This window comes from Petromyzon marinus, chromosome 9 (assembly GCF_048934315.1).
Source record: "Petromyzon marinus isolate PM22_M1 ecotype Great Lakes invasive population chromosome 9, UKy_Petmar_22M1.pri1.0, whole genome shotgun sequence".
Classification (NCBI taxonomy): domain Eukaryota; kingdom Metazoa; phylum Chordata; class Hyperoartia; order Petromyzontiformes; family Petromyzontidae; genus Petromyzon; species Petromyzon marinus.
The window spans coordinates 923487-947648 of NC_133675.1; the positions used below are offsets into that span (position 1 = coordinate 923487).

Below are 24162 nucleotides of genomic sequence, written 5' to 3' on the forward strand. Positions count from 1 at the left end.
CACAGACACGCCACACAGACTCACCACACAGAGACCCACAAACTCACCACAGAGACCCATAAACTCACCACACAGAGACCCACAGACTCACCACACAGAGACCCACAGACTCGCCACACAAACTCACCACAGAGACCCATAAACCACACAGAGGCCCACAGAGACCCACAGACTCATCACACTGAGACCCACACTCATCACACTGAGACCCACAGATTCACCACAGAGACCCACAGACTCACCACACAGAGACTCACCACACAAAGTTCCACAGACTCACAACACACAAAAACCTACTCTCACCACACAGAGATCCACAAACCACACAGAAACCCACAGACTCGCCACACAGAGACTCACCACACTGAGACCCACAAACTCATCACATAGACCCACAGACTCACCACAGAGATCCACAGACTCGCCACACAGACTCACCACACAGAGACCCACAAACTCACCACAGAGACCCATAAACTCACCACACAGAGACCCACAGACTCATCACACTGAGTCCCGTGTAGGCACCTTCAGGCTGCGTCGACCTAGAGGAGGCCCAGATAGGGTTCAGATTTTCCCGCCGCCGCCTCCAATCTCCATAACCCGGAAGTAGACGCGGGGGTGGTGGGTGGTGCCCAGGGGAGGAGCTGTCGGTGGGCGTGGTCGCGTTGAAAGACGTCACTCGACGGGGCGTGGCTGCAATAACGTCTCTTCAGAATTTTAGACGGATGTGAAGGAGGCGGCTGCTGCTGGATCTACGGCTGCTTCATTTTCATCATCGACTTTCGAGCAGGTTCTGTCGAAGCCATCCACTCGAAAATCTTTACGAGGTGAGCTGTGTGTGTCCGTGTTGTGGATTCGTGGTGAGTGTGTGGGTCCGTGTTGTGGGTTCGTGGTGAGTGTATGGGTCCGTGTTGTGGGTTCGTGGTGAGTGTGTGGGTCCGTGTTGTGGGTTCGTGGTGAGTGTGTGGGTCCGTGTTGTGGGTTCGTGGTGAGTGTGTGGGTCCGTGTTGTGGTAAGAGTGTGTGGGTCCGTGTTGTGGGTCCGTGGTGAGTGTGTGGGTCCGTGTTGTGGGTTCGTGGTGAGTGTGTGGGTCCATGTTGTGGGTTCGTGGTGAGTGTGTGGGTCCGTGTTGTGGGTTCGTGGTGAGTGTGTGGGTCCGTGTTGTGGGTTCGTGGTGAGTGTGTGGGTCCGTGTTGTGGGTTCGTGGTGAGTGTGTGGGTCCGTGTTGTGGTAAGAGTGTGTGGGTCCGTGTTGTGGGTCCGTGGTGAGTGTGTGGGTCCGTGTTGTGGGTTCGTGGTGAGTGTGTGGGTCCATGTTGTGGGTTCGTGGTGAGTGTGTGGGTCCGTGTTGTGGGTTCGTGGTGAGTGTGTGGGTCCGTGTTGTGGGTTCGTGGTGAGTGTGTGGGTCCGTGTTCTGGGTTCGTGGTGAGTGTGTGGGTCCATGTTGTGGGTTCGTGGTGAGTGTGTGGGTCCGTTTTGTGGGTTCGTGGGAAGAGTGTGGGTCCGTGTTGTGGGTTCGTGTTGAGTGTGTGGGTCCGTGTTGTGGGTTCGTGGTGAGTGTGTTGGTCTGTGTTGTGGGTTCGTGGTGAGTGTGTGGGTCCGTGTTGTGGGTTCGTGTTGAGTGTGTGGGTCCGTGTTGTGGGTTCGTGGTGAGTGTGTGGGTCCGTGTTGTGGGTTCGTGGTAAGTGTGTGGGTTTGTATTGTGGGTTCGTGGTGAGCGTGTGGGTCCGTGTTGTGGGTTCGTGGTGAGAGTGTGGGTCCGTGTTGTGGGTTCGTGGTGAGTGTGTGGGTCCGTGTTGTGGGTTCGTGGTGAGTGTGTGGGTCCGTGTTGTGGGTTCATGGTGAGTGTGTGGGTCCGTGTTCTGGGTTCGTGGTGAGTGTGTGGGTCCATGTTGTGGGTTCGTGGTGAGTGTGTGGGTCCGTGTTGTGGGTTCGTGGTGAGTGTGTGGGTCCGTGTTGTGGGTTCGTGGTGAGTGTGTGGGTCCGTGTTGTGGGTTCGTGGTGAGTGTGTGGGTCCGTGTTGTGGGTTCGTGGTGAGTGTGTGGGTCCATGTTGTGGGTTCGGGGTGAGTGTGTGGGTCCGTGTTGTGGGTTCGTGGTGAGTGTGTGGGTCCGTGTTGTGGGTTCGTGGTGAGTGTGTGGGTCCGTGTTGTGGGTTCGTGGTAAGAGTGTGTGGGTCCGTGTTGTGGGTTCGTGGTCTAGTGTGTGGGTCCGTGTTGTGGGTTCGTGGTGAGTGTGTGGGTCCGTGTTGTGGCTTCGTGGTGAATGTATTGGTCTGTGTTGTGGGTTCTTGGTGAGTGGGTGGATCCGTGTTGTGGGTTCTTGGTGAGTGTGGGTTTGTATTGTGGGTTCGTGGTGAGTGTGTGGGTCCGTGTTGTGGGTTCGTGGTGAGTGTATGAGTCCGTGTTGTGGATTCGTGGTGAGTGTGTGGGCCCATGTTGCAGGTTCGTGGTGAGTATGTTGGTCTGTGTTGTGGGTTCGTGGTGAGTGCGTGGGTCCGTGTTGTGGGTTCGTGGGAAGAGTGTGGGTCCGTATTGCGGGTTCCTGGTGAGTGTGTTGGTCTGTGTTGTGGGTTCGTGGTGAGTGTGTGGGTCCGTGTTGTGGGTTCGTGGTGAGTGCGTGGGTCCGTGTTGTGGGTTCGTGGTGAGTGTGTGGGTCCGTGTTGTGGGTTCGTGTTGAGTGTGTGGGTCCGTGTTGTGGGTTCGTGGGAAGTGCGTGGGTCCATGTTGTGGGTTCGTGGTGAGTGTGTGGGTCCGTGTTGTGGGTTCGTGGTGAGTGTGTGTGTCCGTGTTGCGGGTTCGTGGTGAATGTATTGGTCTGTGTTGTGGGTTTTTGGTGAGTGTGTGGGTCCGTGTTGTGGGTTCTTGGTGAGTGTGGGTTTGTATTGTGGGTTCGTGGTGAAAGTGTGGGTCCGTGTTGTGGGTTCGTGGTGAGTGTGTGGGTCCGTGTTGTGGGTTCGTGGTAAGAGTGTGGGTCCGTATTGCGGGTTCCTGGTGAGTGTGTTGGTCTGTGTTGTGGGTTCGTGGTGAGTGTGTGGGTCCATGTTGTGGGTTCGTGGTGAGTGTGTGGGTCCGTGTTGCGGGTTCGTGGTGAATCTATTGGTCTGTGTTGTGGGTTCTTGGTGAGTGTGTGGATCCGTGTTGTGGGTTCTTGGTGAGTGTGGGTTTGTATTGTGGGTTCGTGGTGAGAGTGTGGTTCCGTATTGCGGGTTCGTGGTAAGAGTGTGTTTGTCTGTGTTGTGGGTTCTTGGTGAGTGTAAGGGTCCGTGTTGTGGGTTCATGGTGAGTGTGTGGGTCCGTGTCGTGGGTTCGTGGTAAGAGTGTGTTTGTCTGTGTTGTGGGTTCTTTGTGAGTGTGTGGGTCCGTGTTGTGGGTTCGTGGTAAGTGTGTGGGTTCGTGTTGTGGGTTCGTGGTGAGTGTGTGGGTCCGTGTTGTGGGTTCGTGGGAAGTGTGTGGGTCCGTGTTGCGGGTTCGTGGTGAGTGTGTGGGTCCGTGTTGTGGGTTCGTCGTGAGTGTGTGGGTCCGTGTTGTGGGCTCGTGGTAAGAGTGTGTTTGTCTGTTTTGTGGGTTCTTGGTGAGTGTGTGGATCCGTGTTGTGGGTTTTTGGTGAATGGGGTTTGTATTGTGGGTTTTTGGTGAGGGTGTGAGTCCGTAGTGAGGATGCGGGTTCGTGGTGAGGATGTGAGTTTGTGATGAAGGTGTGAGTCCGTGTTGACGATGTGAGTCCACTTGTGATCGCGGTGACCTCGCCCTCCACTGACTCTCTCCTCCGTCCCCCCCCCCTCCACTCTCCACGCAGAGACACCGAGATATTTACGGAGCACAACAACGCTACTCTCAGAATTAGCGCCATGGTATGCGTGACCCCTTTTGCTCGACATATGAACCACACCAGGACTTACAAAACACCACCCACACTGATGAACACCCTCACTTACAAACACCACACCAACACCCTCACTGACGAACACCCTCACTGACGAACATCCTCACTTACGAACACCACCCACACCTATGAACACCCACACTTACGAACACCACCCACACTTACAAAGATCCACACTTGCGAACACTACCCACCTACGAACACCCACACTTACGAACACCACCCACACTTACAAAGATCCACACTTACGAACACTACCCACCTACGAACACCCACAATTACGAACACCACCCACACTTATGAACACCCACACTTACAAACACCCACACCTTTGAACACAGTTTTGTTACAGCCTCAAGGGGACTGTTGTCTTTGTGTGTGTGTGTTGACGAGTCTACTGCACCTTTGTCTATGTGTGTGTGTATGTGTGTAGCGATAGTGTAGCGGTTAGCGCGCTGCGCTATGAACCTGGCGACCCGGGTTCGATTCCCGCTCACGGCCAACACCAGTGACGATTATCTGAACCGGTCCCGGGCCTCCCCTAGGTCGACTCAGCCTCAAATGAGTACCTGGTGCGGTGTGTAAACATCGCCACTAGGGAGAAAAAGGCGGTCGGGCGTGGTGCTGGCCACCCACCCCCTCGTGTACCGTTCCGGCCTTCATAGGTGCTCGCTAACAGCACTTGCCCCCTACAGTCTGTTAAGGCTATATAGGGGATCTTTATTTTTTATTTATGTGTATGTGGGGAGCGGTAGTGTAGCAGTTTGCGCACTGCCACGAACTTGGCAACCCGGGTTCGATTCCCGCTTATGGCCAACACCAGTGACGATTATTTGAACCGGTCCTGGGCCTCCCGTAGGTCGACTCAGCCTCAAATGAGTACCTGGTGTGGTGTGTAGACATCGCCACTGTGGAGGCAAAGGCGGCCGGGCATGGTGCTGCCCACCTACCCCCTCGTGTGCCATGCTGGGCTTCATAGGGGCTCGCTATAAGCACTTTCCCCAACAGTCTGTTACAAGCTATACGGGGGATCTTTGTCTTTGTACGTGTGTGTGTGTGTTTATGTGTGTGTGTAGACAAGTCGAGCTGGACCGAGTGGGAGGCAGCCTCCGTCTATCACCACGTGGAGCGCGTTCACCTCCGGCACCGGATTAATCCGCAGCAAATCACCCAAAGGTTAGAGAGAGAGAGAGATGAGCAGGAAAATCATCAAAGTCTAAGAATGATAGCAGCTCAAATAGCAGCAGCTCAACCAAGTGGCCTGATATCATCAAATCATCATCATTGTCATCGCCTGGAAATGCACAGCAGCAGCGAAAAAACACTTTGATAAAAGCGTGACGATGGTGATTCCTCAAAATGTGAAGGGGAACAAATCCACGCAGTGACCACCACGGAGACCCACAGAGACACACATAGAGACCCACAGACACCCAGCCACCCACAGAGACACCCATAGAGACCCTTAGACCCACAGAGACACCTATAGACACATAGAGACTCACAGATATACCCATAGACACATACAGACACCCATAGACACACAGAGATACCCAAAGAGACTCCAAAGACACATAGAGACACCCATAGAGACCCATAAACACACAGATACACCCCACAAAGAACCATAGATCCACAGAGACACCCATAGACACCCACAGAGACACACATAGAGACCCACAGACACCCAGCCACCCACAGAGACACCCATAGAGACCCTTAGACCCACAGAGACACCTATAGACACATAGAGACTCACAGATATACCCATAGACACATAGAGACACCCATAGACACACAGAGATACCCAAAGAGACTCCAAAGACACATAGAGACACCCATAGAGACCCATAAACACACAGATACACCCCACAAAGAACCATAGATCCACAGAGACACCCATAGACACCCACAGAGACCCATACCTTAGCACGGTTAGCTACGTGCAGTGCGAACGAAGTTCATCATCCGTACACGCACCCTGTACCGCTCCGTGGGTCTCTGAGTATCGGTCTCTGTGGGTCTATATGGTTCTATATGAGTATAGGTCTTTGTGGGTCTCTGGTTCTATATGAGTGGCAGTCTCTGTGGGTCTCTATGGTTCTATATGAGTATGGGTCTCTGTGGGTCTATGAGTGTCTCTGTGCGTCTCTGTGGGGCTCTATGGTTCTATATAAGTATGGGTCTCTGTGGGTCTCTGGTTCTATATGAATATGGGTCTCAGTGGGTCTCTGAGGGTCTCTGCGTCTCTGTGGAGCTCTATGGGTATCCTTGGGTCTCTATGGTTCTATATGAGTATGGTTCTGTGTGGGTCTCTGTGGGTCTCCATGGTTCTATATGAATATGGGTCTCTGTGGGTCTCTGGTTCTATATTAGTATGGGTCTATGAGGGTCTCTATGCATCTCTGTGGGGCTCTATGGTCTATATGAGTGCGTCTCTGTGGGTCTCTGGTTCTATATGAGTATGGGTCTCTGTGGGTCTATGAGGGTCTCTGTGCATCTCTGTGGGGCTCTATGGGTCTCCTTGGGTCTCTATGGTTCTATATGAGTATGGTTCTTTGTGGGTCTCTGAGGATCTCTGTGGTTCTCTATGAGTCTCTATAAGTCTGTATCAACGTGCACTTAGAGCAAATGGCTCCCACATGGTGATGACGACGATGGTGACGATGATGATGACGGTGATGATGACGACGACGATGACGTTGATGACGATGTTGACGATGATGATGATGACGACGATGACGACGATGATGATGACGATGATGACGACGATGACAACGATGATGATGACGATGATGATAATGAAGATGACGACGATGATGATGACGATGATGACGACGATGATGACGATGACGACGATGATGACAATGATAATGATGACGACGACGATGATGACAATGATGATAATGATGATGACGATGATGATGACGATTAGGATGATGATACCAGTCACTTCGGTGGGGGGCTTAACCCGGTGTGTGCGTAAATAAAATTAGTTTATAGTTTAAGTTGTTATTGTTGTCACGTGTGCAGCGATCCTGAGTCTCTTCAAGCCTCACTTGACTGAGCGCCAGAAGCTGGAGCTGGCCACCATGCAGGAAGTTTGGTTCTTCACTCTGGACGGGGAAGGAAGCTCACGAGGGGGAGTGAAGAACGGAGAATTTGACGACGACGACAACAACTACATCCTCGTGAGACTCACAGACACACACAAAGACACAGACACAACAACAACAACCGCCATTCGCCACTAAGTGGCGGTGACGTCACCACATCGCTTGTGCCAGGCCAGGTGCACCTTGAGGCCACGTGAAGTGTTGAACGCCCGCTGCCAGGAGGTCACGGGGTAGACCCAGGTTCCACGGGACGACTGTCTGAGATGACTGGCTGATGCACCACCTGTGCCCCCTACTGTGCCATCCTGCTGTGCTTTAGCCACCCGGCGCTCCGCTCATTGTTGTGACCGTCGCTCCTCCGCCCTCCGTTGTTGTTGGAGGGCGGCTGCCTCCAACTTCCCAGTAGCGTCCTTCACGAGCCTCCTCCACAGAGGCTGATCTTGACACCGCATCCTCCTGTACCACATCACTCCATCTCTTCTCTAGCCCGTGCTGCGCCCGTTTAGCCCCCTTGATCCGGCCGAATAAAATCTGTTTCGGCATGCGTTGGCTGGGCATGCGGGCTACATGACCCATCCAACGCAGCCTTGCCTGCCGGAGGAGCTCACTGATGGGACCTTGCCCAGATCTTTCAATGATTTGTGAGCTCCTCACACAATCCAGCCTGGTTAAACCCATGATGGATCGTAGGCAGGCTAGCCTAAATGTTTCTGACCGGCGAAGATGTTCCATTTGGGGGGTCCACGTTTCGCAAGTGTAGAGAAGGGAGGGAATGACCGTGGCCGAGAAGACCTGAAGCTTAGTGCGGAGCGACAGACCAGGTAGCTTCCACACAGCGTTACACAACCGATGAAAATATATTGCCGCCCGACTGATTCTGAGTGAGACCTCTGCAGTTAAACTGTAGCCGGTCATAAGCACACTGCCCAGGTATGGGAAACTCTCCACTCTCTCCACAATTGCCCCATCACCGATTGGGAGTTGTGGGGGTGGAGTATCCGATGGTACAAAATACCCAGGTAGGTGCTTAGTTTTGGTGGGGCTGATGGTAAGGCCCCATCTCTTAGTGGCACACTCCAGTCTCAGCAGCAGCGTCTCCAACTCCTCCTCTGAATGAGCAGCTATTACCAAATCATCGGCATACATAACGTGGTTGAGCAATAGGGAACCATCCGTTGACCGCACCCGGGCATCGATCAGCCTCCCATTATATCTGTACCAAATGGAGATTCCCCCGGTACAGCTATTGAAGGCTTCACGAACTATGTGGTCAAAATAGATGTTAAATAATGTGGGAGCCAGAGGACATCCCTGTCACACCCCAAGGTGTACAGGGAATGGCTCTGACTCCCGGCCACGTAGTTTTACCCGGGCCTGTTCACTATCATGAAGGCCCACACAGAGACACTGATACCCATAAAGCACCACAGATTAGCACGGTTGGCTACGTACAGTGCGAAAGAAGTTCAGCATACACACATACAGAGACACCCAGACACATAGAGACGCACAGAGACACCCACAGACACCCACAGTGACCCACAGATTAGCACTGTTGGCTACATGTGACCTCCTCGTGACCCCCACCCTGACCTCCCGTGACCCCTGCAGGTCCAGAACGAGCACTTCTACTACCGCTTCCAGCTGGACAGGAAGATTGGGCAGGGTGGGCAGAGCGTGGTGGTGAGGTGTCTGGACCACAAGACTCGGACGATGGTGGCTCTCAAGATCCTCGCCTCACCCTCCACGTGAGTGGGCCCTGGCGCAGCAGTGCAGTCAACAACAACAATAACACCACCAATAACAAGAACAATAAACAAACACACACTATGGGACTGCTGCTGGCTGTGAACCACAACAACAAACAATGACTGAACATCCTTTACTTGAATCTCCATCGCTCAACCACCACCTCCCCACCACCACCTCCACAGCGACACTCCCACCCCACCACCACCTCCCCACCACCCTCACCACCACCTCCACCACTGGTTGTGTGTTGGAGACGAACCCCACCACAACACTGACAATTGACTTTGACACTTTCCAACACAACAACCGGTTAAGTGCTGAGCAAGTAACGAGCTGGCCAAGCGTTTTGTGTTTAGGTGACAAACCACCTCAACCAATTGGGCGTGTGTCAGTGTGGCGGGTTTAATGACACAACATTTATATTTACGTCATATAACCCAAACTCACCTCTATTGTGGATAATATTGATAGCGACAGACCAACTACGCATTACCCATTACTACTACTCAGTGTTACACACACAGACCCACTACTACTAATCAGTGTTACACACATAGACCCACTACTACTACTCAGTGTTACACACACAGACACATTACTACTACTCACTGTTACACACACAGACCCACTACTACTACTCAGTGTTACACACACAGACCCACTACTACTACTCAGTGTTACACACACAGACCCATTACTACTACTCAGTGTTACACACACAGACCCACTACTACTCAGTGTTACACACACAGACCCACTACTACTACTCAGTGTTACACACATAGACCCACTACTACTACACAGTGTTACACACACAGATCCAATACGACTTCTACTCAGTGTTACACACACAGACCCACTACTACTATTCAGTGTTACGCACACAGACCCACTACTACTACACAGTGTTACACACACAGATCCAATACGACTTCTACTCAGTGTTACACACACAGACCCACTACTACTACTCTGTGTTACACACACAGACCCACTACTACTACTCAGTGTTCCACACACAGACCCACTATTACTACTCAGTGTTCCACACACAGACCCACTACTACTACTCAGTGTTCCACACACAGACCCACTGTATATTAAAGTCTAAACTCTCTGTCTCTGTCTGTCTCTCTCTGTCTGTCTCTGTCTTGATCTCTGTTTCTTTGTCTCTTTCTCTCTATCTGTCTCTCTTTCTTTCTCTCTCTCGTTCTGTGAACTTGCTCACTCGCTCGCAGCTCCAGGGAAGAAAAGCACCAGAGAACGGAGCTGCTAATGTCCATGGAGCTCCAGAGCGACCGTAGCAACGTGGACTACAACGTAGTCAGGGTTCTGGAGACTTTCTACTTTCGAGGCCACAAATGCCTTGTCATGGAGCTGTTGAAGTACGCACACCACCAGCACCACTACCACCACTCACTCACTCGTTCACTCACTCACCGACCACCCACTCACTCACCACCACCACCGACTAACTCACCATCACCACCACCACCACTCACCCACCACCACCACCACTCACCCACTCACTCACTCACCACCACCACTTACCCACTCACTCACCACCACACCACTCACCCACTCACCCTCCACCACCCACCCACCATCACCACCACACCACCCACTCAACCACCCACCATCACCAGCACAACCCCTCACCCAACCACCCACCATAACCACCCACCCACCACCCATCCACCATCACCCACCAGCACCCACCACCACCAAACACCACCACCACCAAACACCACCACCACCAAACACCACCACCACAACACCACCACCACCCATACAGACCCATAGAGACACCCATACCCATACATTAGTACGGTTGGCTATGTATGGTGCAAAAGAAGTTCTGCATACATTCACACACAGAGACCCACAGACCCCCAGACCCACAGAGACCCATAGAGACCCACAGAGACACCCACACAGACACCCATAGAGACCCACACATTAGCATGCTTGGCTACGTACGGTGTGAATGAATTTCAACATACGCACACAAAGATCAAAGATCCCCCATATAGCCTTAACAGACTGTAGTGGCAAGTGCTGTTAGCGAGCACCTTTAAAGGCCGGCACGGCACACGAGGGGGTGGGTGGCCAACACCACGCGCGGCCGCCTTTGTCTCCCCAGTGGCGATGTTTACACATCGCACCAGGTACTCATTTGAGGCTGAGTCGACCTAGGGTAGACCCAGGACCGGTTCAGATAATCGTCACTGGGTGTTGGCCATGAGCGGGAACCGAGCCCAGTTCGCCAGGTTCGCAGCGCAGCACGCTAACCGCTGATGTCACTGACGTCGTCGCTGACGTCGTCGCTGACGTGACTGACATGGTCGCTGTCTCTCCGCGTGGCAGGGCGAAACTCCATTGCGTGCTCAGACAGATGACGCTGTGGCAAAGTCACGAGGATGCGGTGAGGTCGTACACTAGGGCCATCCTCCACTTCCTGGCCCACACCAAGTCCCGGGGCATCGTACACGGTGACATCAAGCCCGTGAGTGGAGTGCATGCTGTGTAATGGTGTCTGTGTGTGTGGGTGTATATGTGTGTGGGTGTCTGTGTGTGAGTGTGTGGGTGTCTGTGTGTGGGTGTGTCTGTGTGTGTGGGTGAGTACACGGCAAAACAACCCGCTAACTCCTCGCAGTGCCGGATGGGCAACTCTGTCGTGGACAGTGCTGTGGGGGGAGGGCCAATTCCGATTGGCTACTCCCCTCATGGCGTCTGTGACCACCACAGTGGCTAAACGGGGGGCTCTGGATGGGTGCGAGGGGCTGGTAACCCCTCCACCTTCAAAATTTTACCACTAAACCACGACTGAAATATGTAACTAATAAGCTTGTGCCGGAGGCCCCGGGGGGACAGGCATTTATGACGTCTCCTGGCCAAACTCCAATTGGCGGAGCCAGGAGATTGAATCTCTACACTCGGGGCTCCTCCAGAAACAACGAAAAGCCACTTCGTGTGGCCACATGGAATGTTCGAACGCTCACTGCGGAGGAGAGGCTGCCACTCCTCTGTCGGGAGCTGGACCAGTACCGCCTGGATCTCTGTGGCATTCAGGAGGTCCGGTGGACCGGTTCTGGCTCCTGCCACCATGAGGGGTGGACAGTCCTCTACTCGGGGCAACAGACTGCCAAACAACAGGATGTGGCTCTTCTTTTGAACAAAAGAATGAAGGGGGCGTGGGAGCGTGGCGGTGAGGTGTGGGAAGCTGTAAGCCCCAGGCTACTTTGGGCTCGCCTTCCCATCAACCGGAGGAGAGGAGTGGTGTTCGTGGTTATTTATGCCCCCTCCGAAGACGAACATCCGTGGAGGGATGCAGCAAAGCCGATGAGTCAGATGCCTTCTATGACCTCGTGCCACAGGTGCTGGCTAAAGTGGCCCCTCAGGATAGAGTCATCTTGTTGGGTGACTTCAATACCCGAGTTGGTCATGATGCTGGCACCTGGTCTGGAGTGATTGGAGGGCATGGGCCAGATCAGCTCAATAACAACGGTAGGAGGCTGCTAGATTTTTGTGCAGCCCATGGGCTTGTAATTACAAACACGCTGTTCCGGCATCGGCGCATCCACACAACATCATGGATGCATGCCGGGTCCAAGCAAGAACATCTGCTGGACTACATAGTGACGGACCAGCGGATGCGAGCCCATGTCCTTGACACCAGGACCTACCGTGGAGCTGATCTGCCCTCTGACCATCGACTAGTCATCTGTAAGATGCACCTGCCATTCTTCCACTCCGGTGGTGGGTGTACACCCAGGACCCCATTCCAACCTAAAGTGGCCTGGTCTCAGTTATCTGATGAAAGTTGCAAGTGAGAATTTCATCATTGCTTGCGGCTGGGGTTGGCATTGTCCCCCACTCCTCCTGATGTCGAGGGTAAATGGGCGAGGTTTAGGACTGTGACTCATGCAGCTGCAATGGCTGCTTTGGGTACGTGGTCCAGACCTCCCCAGAGACCCTGGCTGACAGAGGAGGTGTTGAGGTTGGTTGAGAAAAAGCGACAGGCCCACTGTCATCGGATACAGAATCCCACATCAGAGAATGAGGAGGCTTACCACAGCCTTCGCTCGGAGGTTCGGAGAGCCGTGAGGCGCTGCAATGATGGGTGGTGGTCGCAGGTTGCTGAGGAGATGGAGTCTGCCTCAGTGGCCCGCGATCACAAATCTCTATTTAACTCCATCAAAAAAGTAACCTGCAGCGCCACACCTATTACCATCATTAGGGGAAAAAACGGTGATCCAATCTCTGACCCCCAGGAACAGGTTTGCAGATTTGCTGAGCATTTCTGTGAGGTCCTGGGGGAGGGGAAATCCATCAGCCAGGAAAACATCGTGGCACGAAGTGGGGATGATCCTGCTGAGGCTGCAGTGCCTCAAATATTGGAAGAAGTCACCCCCTGTGAGTGGCTGGCTGAGGTGCCATCTGTTGAGGAAGTACTGAAGGTGATCCGGAGTCTGAGACCAGGAAAGGCACCGGGTAGAGATGATCTCCCAAGCGAAATGCTGAGGGAGGGTGGCGTTTGTGCACAGACTGCCCTATATGACATCATAACAACAGTCTGGACCACTGGATGGGTTCCGCAGGATTGGCAGAAGAGGGACCGCAAAAACTGTAACAACTACAGGAGCATCGCACTCTTAAGTGTGCCGGGAAATGTCCTGGCAAGGATTATTCAACATCGCCTTGCCAGGCACGCTGAGGAGAGGCTTGCGGAGCCCCAATGTGGTTTCAGGAAAGGGCGGTCCTGCACAGATGCCATATTTTCTGTCCGTCTGCTACAGCAGAGGTGTAGGGAATTCCAACAAGACCTACATCTCTGCTTTATTGACCTTGTTCTTCGTGCTTTTGAAGTCCCTGACCCTCTGCTCACGATCATTAAGGACCTTCATGATGGTGAGCCGGCCCGGGTAAAACTACGTGGCCGGGAGTCAGAGCCATTACCTGTACACCTTGGGGTGCGACAGGGATGTCCTCTGGCTCCCACATTATTTAACATCAATTTTGACTACGTAGTTCGTTAAGCCTTCAATAGCTGTACCGGGGGAATCTCCATTTGGTACAGATATAATGAGGGGCTGATCGATGCCCGGGTGCGGTCAAGGGATGGCTCCCTATTGCTCAACCACGTTATGTATGCCGATGATTTGGTATTAGCTGCTCATTCAGAGGAGGAGTTGGAGACGCTGCTGCTGAGACTGGAGCGTGCCACTAAGAGATGGGGCCTTACCATCAGCCCCACCAAAACTAAGCACCTGCCTGGGTATTTTGTACCATTGGACACTCCACCACCACAACTCTCAATCGGTGATTGGGCAGTTGTGGAGAGAGTGGAGAGTTTCCCATACCTGGGCAGTGTGCTTATGACCGGCTCCAGTTTAACAGCAGAGGTCTCACTCCGAATCAGTCGAGTGGCAATATCTTTTCATCGGTTGCGTAACGCTGTGTGGAAGCTACCTGGTCTGTCGCTCCGCACTAAGCTTCAGGTCTTCTCGGCCACGGTTATTCCCTCCCTTCTCTACGCTTGCGAAACGTGGACCCCCCTAATGGAACATCTTTGCGGGTTAGAAACATATAGGCTAGCCTGCCTACGATCCATCCTGGGTTTAACCTGCTGGATTGTGTGAGGAGCTCACAAATCTTTGAAAGATCTGAGCACGGTTCCATCGGTGAGCTCCTCTGGCAGGCAAGGCTGCGTTGGCTGGGTCATGTAGCCTGCATGCCCAGCCACCGCATGCCGAAACAGCTTTTGTTCGGCCGGATCGAGGGAGCTAAATGGGCACGGCACGGGCTAGAGAAGAGATGGAGTGATGTGGCACAGAAGGACGTGGAGCTAAGTGGACTTGCCGATGACTGGTACCAGTGGTGTCAAGATCGGCCTCTGTGGAGGAGGCTCGTGAAGGACGCTGCTGGGCAGTTGGAGGCAGTTGCCCTCCAACAACAACGGAGGATGGAGGGGCGACGCTCACAACAACGAGCTGAGCACCGGGTGGCTAAAGCACAGAAGGTTGGCACAGTAGGGGGCACAGGTGGTGCATCAGCCAGTCATCTGAGTCAGTCGACCCGTGGCACTTGGGTCTGCCCCGTGACCTCCTGCCAGCGGGCGTTCGACACTTCACGTAGCCTCAAGGTGCACATGGCCTGGCACAAGCGTCGTGGTGACGTCACCGCCACTTAGTGGCGAATGGCGGTTGTTGTACACGCTGGGGCGCTGGTGCTCGCTCTGCAGATGTAAATGCCACTGATTATTCATGTTCTGCAGATGTAGATGTCACTGGTGTTCTTCATGTTCTGCAGATGTAGATACCACTGGTTCTTCACGTTCTGCAAATGTAGATGCCACTATGTCTTAACGTCCTGTAGATGTAGATGGCACTGGTATTTCACGTCCTGTAGATGTAGATGCCACTGGTTTTTACGTTCTGCAGATGCAGATGTCACTCGTTCTTCACGTTCTGCAGATGTAGATGCCACTCGTTCTTCATGTTCTGCAGATGTAGATGTAGATGCAAATAGTTCCTCATGTTCTGCGGATGTAGATGCCACTGGTTCTTCACGTTCTGCAGATGTAGATACCACTGGCTCTTCACGTTCTGCAGATGTAGATACCACTGGTTCTTCACGTTCTATAGATGTAGATGCCACTGGTTCCTCACGTTCTGTAAATATAGATGCCACTGTTCCGTCACGTTATGTAGATGAAGATGTCACTGGTTCTTCATGCTCTGTAGATCCCACTGGTTCTTCACGTTCTGTAGGTGCCACAGGTTGTTCATGTTCTGTTGATGTAGATGCCACAGGTTCTTCACGTTCTGCAGATGTAGATGTCACTTTTTTTTGCACATATCTCTGAAACTTCGTAAGTTGAACGTCTGTGAGCGGAGGCAGTCCCCCTGCACAGACGCTCGGTCGTAAACGACGCTCACCGCCTTGACCATGCTGGGTGTGAATTCCCTCCCTGCGGCTCACTCCCCATCCAGAGCAACGTTCTGTTGGCGAACATCGCGGATGGCATCGTCAGGGTCAGGAACTTCGCCTCAAGCTTCTTTGTGGATGGCAAAAGTGAGTGGAGACACCCACACACACCCACCTATCCACCCACTGACAACCCCACACACCCATCTACCCACCCATCCACCGACCTACACATCCATTCGCCATCAACCCATCCATTCCCCCACCCATCAAGCCACCCACCGACTCCCCCATCAATCCACCCACCCATCCACCCACCCACTGACCCATCCACCCACCCACCCATCCATCCACCCACCCATCCACCCACCCATCCACCCACCTACCCATTCATCCACCCAGCCACTGACCCATCCACCCACCCACTCACCCACCCATCCATATATCCATCCATGCACCTACCCACCCACCCAGCCATCCACCCATCCATCTACCCACCCAGCCATCCAGCCACCCACTCACCCACCACCCATCCACCCACCCACCCACCCATCCACCCACTAGCCCATCCACCCACCCGCTCACCCACCCACCCACACATCCATTCACCCATCCACCCATCAACCCATCAACCCACCGACCCATCCACCCACCCACCCACCCACTCTCCCACCCACCCACCCATCCATCTATCCATCCATCTATCCATCCATGCACCCACCCACACAGCCATTCACCCACCCATCCATCCACCCACCCAGTCATCCAGACACCCACCCACCCAGCCATCCAGCCACCAACTCACCTGCCCACTCACCGAGCGATCCACGCACCCACCCAGAGAGCCATCCACCCACTCACCCACCCACCCACTGATTCAGCTACCCAGCCACCCACTCACCCACCCACCCACTCACCCACCCACCCACTCACCCACCCACCCACTCACCCACCCACCCACTCACCCACCCATCCATCTATCCATACATCCACCCACCCAGCCATCCACCCACCCACCCAGCCATCCATCTACCCACCCATCCACCCCTCCACCCAGCCATCCAGCCACCCACTCACCCAACCACCCACCCGGCCATCCACCCACCCACTCAGCCATCCAGCGACCTACTCACCCATCCACCCAGCCAGCCATCCACCCACTCACCCACCCACCCACTCACCCAGCCAGCCAGCCAGCCATCCACCCAATTACCCACCCACCCACTCACCCACCCGCCCATCCACCCACCCATCCACCCACCCACCCACCGACCCCCCCCATCCAGCGACCCACCCACACACCCATCCACCCATACACCCATACACCCACTCAACCACCCATCCATCTATATACCCACCCACCCAGCCATTTACCCACCCAGCCATCAAGCCACCCACCCACCCATCCACCCACCCAGCCGGATATCCACCCACTCACCCACCCACTCACCCACCCACTCACCCACTCACCCACCCAGCCATCCACCCACCCGCCCAGCCACTGACCCACCCACCCATCCATCTATGCACCCACCCACCCACCGACCCATCCAGCCACCGACCCATCCAGCCACCTACCCACTCACCCACTGACCTGCCCATCCAGTCACCCACCCATGAATCCACCCACCCACCCACTCACCCACCTGCCCACCCACTCACCCATCCATCTATCCATCCACCCACCCAGCCATCCACCCACTCACCCATCCACCCAGCCAGCCATCCACCCACTCACCCGCCCAACCATCCACCCCCCACCCACCCAGCCACCGCCCCAGCCACCAAACCCAGCCACCCAACCCAGCCACCCAACCCAGCCACCCAACCCACCCACCCACCTACACACACGTACCTAGTCTACAATCTTCATCATCATCGCTGCTGTTGTCGTCTGCACAGCCTCGCACGTGGGAGGAACCCTCGCCTACGTGGCCCCCGAGGTGCTTCTCGGCTACCCGGCGACCTGCGCTGTGGACACATGGTCGCTGGGCTGCACCGTCGCCAAGCTGGCCACCGACAGGGAACTCTTCCTCTCGTTCAGCCGCGACGACCACCTGGCATGCTGCATCGAGGTGACTGGGGAGCCTCCCTGGGGGGCCTCGAGCGACGACCTGGCCCACAGCCAGCCAGTCACCCAGCCAGTCACTCAGTCACCCAACCCTGTCAGCCAGTCACCCAACCAGCCACCCAACCACCCACCCACTCACCTACCCACCCACCTACCTACGCATCCTCTCACTCACCTACACATTTACCCACCCACCCATCTACCTACTTACCTGCCCACTCACCCACCTACTTACCCAGCCACCCACCTACCTACACACCCACGTAACCACCCACTCACCCACCTACCCACCTACCCACCCACTCACTCATCCACCTACCCACCCACTCGCCCACCCCTTCACCCACCCACCTACCCCCTCGCCCACCCACCTACTCACTGACTCACCCACCTACCCACCCAGTAACCCACCCACCTACACACCCACCGACCTATCCACCCATCCACTCACCCACTCACCCATCCACTCACCCATTCACCCACTCACCCACCCACTTACCCACCAACCTACCCACCCATTCACCCACTCACCTACCTACCCACTCACCCACCCACCTACCTATCCACTAACCCACCCACTCACCCTCCCCCCACCCACCTACTCACCCATGATGCTAGATGCGCTGAGCAACAACGATAATGTCACGTTCAGGTCTTTCGTTGTACAGCTAATGAAAAACAGCCACGTAGCTCAGTGCGGCCTTCCCTGGTGAAATATTCAGTTTTAGTGTGGGCCTCTGAGTCTCAATGGTTTTATATGAGTCTCTGGACCTCTATGGGTCTATGTATGGGTCTCTGTCGGTCCGTATGGGTCTCTCTATGGGTCTCTGTGGATCCATATGGGTCTCTGTGAGTCCCTATGGTTTTATATAAGTCTCTGGATCTCTATGGGTCTCTGTATGGGTCCCCGTGTGTAACACGCGTGTAACATTCGTGTAACATGCGTGTGTCCCTCTGTGTGTCTGTCTTGAAATGGTTGCGCAGATCCTGGGCATGCCTCCAAAAGAAATGGTGGAGAAAGCTCGCAAAAGAGCGGCATACTTTGGTGAGTTGAAGGGTGGTGTGATGGTGGTGTGGTGGTGGTGAAGTGCTGGTGAGGTGGTGGTGGTGAGGTGGTGGTGTAACGCTAGCGGTGTGGTGGTGAGGTGGTGATGATGTGGTGGTGGTGGTGAGGTGGTGGTGGTGAGGTGGTGGTGATGATGTGGTGGTGGTGGTGAGGTGGTGGTGGTGAGGTGGTGGTGGTGAGGTGGTGGTGTAGAGGTGGTAGTGGAGGTGGTGTGGTGGTGAGGTGGTGGTGAGGTGGTGGTGTGGTGGTTGTGTGGCAGTGGATAGTGGTGAGGTGGTGGTGTGGTGGTGGTGAGGTGTAGTGGTGGTGAGGTGTTAGTGGTGGCGATAGTGGTGGTGTGGTGGTGGCAGTGTGGTGGTATGGTGGTAGTGGTGGTGTGGTGGTGTAGAGGTGGCAATAATGGTGGTGAAGTAGTGGTCATGTGGTGGTGGTATAGGGCTAGCGGTGTGGTGGTGAGGTGGTGATGGTGTGGTGGTGGTGGTGGTGAGGTGGTGGTGGTATGGTGGTGTAGATGGGGTAGTGGAGGTGGTTTGGTGGTGTTGGTGAGGTGGTGGTATGGCAATGGATAGTGGTGGTGTGGTGGTGGTGGTGAGGTGGTGTTGTAGGGGTAGCGGTGTGGTGGTGAGGTGGTGGTGGTGTGGTGGTGAGGTGGTGGTGTGGTTGTGGTGTGGTTGTGGTGAGGTATTGGTGAGGTAGTGGTGGTGAGGCGTTGGTGGTGGCGATGGTGGTGGTGTGGTGGTGTTCTAGGGGTAGCGGTGTGGTGGTATGGTGGTAGTGGTGGTGTGGTGTGGTGGTGAGGTGGTGGTCGTGCTTTGGTGGTGGCGTAGAGGTGGTAGTGGAGGTGGTGTGGTGGTGAGGTGGTAGTGTTGTAGGGGTAGCGGTGTGGTGGTGAGTGGGTGGGTAGGTGGGTGGGTGGTTGGTGACACTGTGCGTGCCTCTCTCTGTGTGTCTCTCTTTCCATCTCTCTGTCTGTGTATGTGTCTCTCTCTCTGTCTCTCTTCCTCTTTCTTTGTCTCTCTGTGTATCTCTCTGTCTCTATCTCCCTCTCTGTGTGTATGTATATCTCTCTCTGTCTCTGTCCTACAGACGAGGCTGGACAGCCTCACTGCCCGGCCAGGAAACGACTCCCGGCAAGTGTCCCCCTGCATTTGGTGCTGCGGGGATGTGGAGCTCAGCTTGTGGCCTTCATTAGCAGCTGCCTGCAGTAAGAACACAGACACATACCGCCCGTGTAGCCTCAAGCCGACTGTAGGGGCAAGTGCTGTTAATAGTAGCGAGTAGCAGCACCGCCTATGAAGGCCTCCGGCACTGTGGCACACACAGAGGAGGTGGGTGGCTAGCACCACCACGTCCGGCCACCTTTGTCTCCCCAGTGGCGATGTTTACACTAGGTACTCATTTGAGGCTGAGTCGACCTAGGGGAGGCCTAGGACCAGTTCAGATAATATAATCGCTGTCACTGGTGTTGGCCGTGTGCAGGAATCTAACTCGGGTTTCTGCCGGGTTCATAACACCACCGCTGTCCATTACACACACACACGTACACACACACGTACAGATGGGAACGTCAAATCCTCACCTCCCCTGTCTCCATCCCCCCCGCCTCCCCAGGTGGGATCCAGAACTCCGCATGACACCGGAGCAGGCGCTGAGTCACGGCTGGCTCCAGAACGAGACCACCACCATCGAGGCCACCCCCACCACCATCGAGGCCACCCCCACCACCATCGAGGCCACCCCCACCACCATCGAGGTCACCCCCACCACCATCGAGGCCACCCCCACCACCATCGAGGCCACCCCCACCACCATCGAGGCCACCCCCACCACCATCGAGGCCACCCCCACCACCATCGAGGCCACCCCCACCACCATCGAGGCCACCCCCACCACCATCGAGGCCACCCCCACCACCATCGAGGCCACCATCGAGGCCACCCCCACCACCATCGAGGCCACCCCCACCACCATCGAGGCCACCCCCACCACCATCGAGGCCACCCCCACCACCATCGAGGCCATCCCCACCACCATCGAGGCCACCCCCACCACCATCGAGGTCACCCCCACCACCATCGAGGCCACCCCCACCACCATCGAGGCCACCCCCACCACCATCGAGGCCACCCCCACCACCATCGAGGCCACCCCCACCACCATTGAGGCCACCCCCACCACCATCGAGGCCACCTCCACCACCATGGAGGCCACCCCCACCACCATGAAGGCCACCCCCACCACCATGGAGGCCACCCCCACCACCATCGAGGCCACCCCCACCACCATCGAGGCCACCCCCACCACCATCGAGGCCACCCCCACCACCATCGAGGCCACCCCCACCACCATCGAGGCCACCCCCACCACCATCGAGGCCACCCCCACCACCATCGAGGCCACCCCCACCACCATCGAGGTCACCCCCACCACCATCGAGGCCACCCCCACCACCATCGAGGCCACCCCCACCACCATCGAGGCCACCCCCACCACCATCGAGGCCACCCCCACCACCATCGAGGCCACCCCCACCACCATCGAGGCCACCCCCACCACCATCGAGGCCACCATCGAGGCCACCCCCACCACCATCGAGGCCACCCCCACCACCATCGAGGCCACCCCCACCACCATCGAGGCCATCCCCACCACCATCGAGGCCACCCCCACCACCATCCAGGTCACCCCCACCACCATCGAGGCCACCCCCACCACCATCGAGGCCACCCCCACCACCATCGAGGCCACCCCCACCACCATCGAGGCCACCCCCACCACCATCGAGGCCACCCCCACCACCATCGAGGCCACCCCCACCACCATCGAGGCCACCACCATCGAGGCCACCCCCACCACCATCGAGGCCACCCCCACCACCATCGAGGCCACCCCCACCACCATGGAGGCCACCCCCACCACCATCGAGGCCACCCCCACCACCATCGAGGCCACCCCCACCACCATCGAGGCCACCCCCACCACCATCGAGGCCACCCCCACCACCATCGAGGCCACCCCCATCACCAGCGAGGCCACAACCGCCACCAGCGAGGCCACAACCGCCACCAGCGAGGCCACCCCCACCACCATCGAGGCCACCACCATCACCAGCGAGGCCTTTGGAGCTGCGGATCTACGGTGAGACTCCCTCTGTATGCTCAGTGCAGGGTCTCTGAGTATGGGTCGTTGTGAGTCTGTATGGGTCTCTATGAGTATGGGTCTCGATGCATCTATATGAATTTAGTATTTGGGCTGCCGCTATGAATCCCCATGTGACGATGATGATGATGACATCAGCCACTTGGTTGAGCTGCTTTCATTTGTGATGGCCAGGTCCACTTCTGGCCGTGGGGACCGATCGCGACCTCTGGCTGTAGTACCAGCATGACGATGATTATGATGATGCGCTGCTGTGGTGCTGCTGCCTCTCTCTCCACAGAGCTGAGTCGGAGAAAAAGCCCCCATCATCATCATCCTTGTCATCATCGCTGGATGAGGATGAGACAGAGGAGGTGGAGGAGGAGGAGAACGAGGATCAAACGGAGGAGGAGGATGAGACAGAGGAAGAGGAGAAGATGGAAGTGGAGGAGAAGACAGAAGAGGAGGAGCAGATGGAAGTGGACGAGAAGACAGAAGAGGATGAGCAGATGGAAGAGGAGGAGGAGGTGCAACAGCAGCAGGAGAAGAAGAAGAAAAAGAAGCAAAGGGGTCTGGCCCATATGGGCAGGGCACTCTCCTCGATCTTCCGCCGCCTGCTGCTGTGTGGTGGGCAGCCCATGGCAGAGTAGCAGGGGGGTGGTGGTGGTGGTGGAGTCGGTGCCAACCACCACCACCACGAGCAGCAGCACCGCACCACCCACCCACCCACACACAGTCACCCCACACACACCCAGCCACCCACACTCACTCACCCCACACACACACCCACTCACCACACTCACTATCGTGGAGACCAGCTGTGGAAGACGACTGAAGAGCGGCCGCCAGACATGGACTGGACACAGCCACTCACTGCACTCACCACACGCTCACCCCACCACACACTCACCAGTAGCTTACCCAGGGCCCCCCTTATCTCAGGCTACAACCCTAACACGTGGTGTGTGTTAAAATAGCATTGTACGTGTGTAGTTTTGTATATTATTATTGTAAATATGATTGTTATAATTATATATGAAGTCACCAGTATGTGAAAAACGTTGCAGACGACTTTTTTCGTGGGGTTTGGTGCCTTCGATCGTCAGTGCCGTGTGGGGGTCTGGGTTCATAATGTCCAGGTAGGGTGGGGTTATAATGGCCAGGTAAGGTGGGTTTTAATGGTCAGGAAGGGTGGGGTTATAATGGCCAGGTAGGGTGGGGTCATAATGCCCAGCCAGGGTGGGTTCATAATAGCCAGGTAGAGTGGGGTTATAATGGTCAGGAAGGGTGGGTTCATAATGCCCAGCTAGGGTGGGCATAATGGCGGTTGGGCGGCTTCCCCACGTAAAATGGCGGTTGTGCGGCTTCCCCACAGAAGATGGTGGTTGGGCAAAGTCCCTACCTAAGATGGCGGTTGGCCATCTTCCCAACGTAAAATGGCGGTTGGGCACCTTCCCCACGCACAATGGCGGTTTGCCGTCTTCCTTACCTAAGAGGGCGTTTGTGCGCCTTTCCTACGTAAGATGGCGGTTGTACGCCTTCCACGTGAAATAATGGTGGGTGGCCGCCTGGTGGTTGGGCGCCTTCCCCACACAAGATGGCGGCTTAGCACCGTATATACGCTAGAAATGGCTAGATGGTGTTTGAGGGCTGATGCCCCCCTCCTCCTCTCCCCTTTGGACCTCCTCTCCTTCATGCCGGGCTGCCGCCGATCGAGTCATCGGCCTCCCCGCACCAGCATCCTCTCTGTGGGACATGGCTCGTTGCTGGCTCTCCACCGCCTCACGTTATTCTGCCTCCCACCCCCCACGTAAACCACCACTCACGCTGCGGGGGCTGCGGGCGTGCGCACAACCGGACCTGCTGCCCACCACGTGCACGCGCTAAAAATAGCGCGGCTGCTGCGCGAGCGCTGGCGCAGGTAATGAGTTAGTGCGCAGCGCAGCCTTACTTGCACACACGCCAGAATTACGCACCACGCCGAACCCTTAATGCGATCGCCGCCACGTAAACCCCCTGCGTAAAACGCGCTCGGTAAATACGCACGCGACCGCAAACACCGGGTGGGTGTGAGAATGAGTGTTGAGTGTGTGTGAGGAGTGGCGGGTGGGTGAGCGGGCGTGAGAGTGGGTGGGTGTGAGAATGAGTGATGAGTGTTTGGTGGCTGGGTGTGAGAGTGAGTGGTGAGCGAGTAGGCGGGCGT

At 55.7% G+C, this 24162-nt stretch overlaps 1 protein-coding gene across 1 annotated transcript; it reads left to right on the plus strand.

The window, feature by feature from the left end:
- The first annotated feature begins 290 nt into the window (after nucleotides 1-290).
- LOC116940764 (uncharacterized) lies at nucleotides 291-23009 on the plus strand. The gene is made up of 13 exons (XM_076065788.1): nucleotides 291-830; nucleotides 3800-3854; nucleotides 4963-5062; nucleotides 6920-7077; nucleotides 8614-8750; nucleotides 9993-10139; nucleotides 11122-11260; nucleotides 15750-15831; nucleotides 17587-17759; nucleotides 18740-18800; nucleotides 19908-20025; nucleotides 20433-21959; nucleotides 22261-23009. Exons 2-13 carry the CDS (start codon nucleotides 3852-3854, stop codon nucleotides 22607-22609), a joined length of 2994 nt encoding a protein of 997 aa, XP_075921903.1. The 5' UTR covers nucleotides 291-830; nucleotides 3800-3851; the 3' UTR covers nucleotides 22610-23009.
- The last annotated feature ends 1153 nt before the right edge of the window (nucleotides 23010-24162 follow it).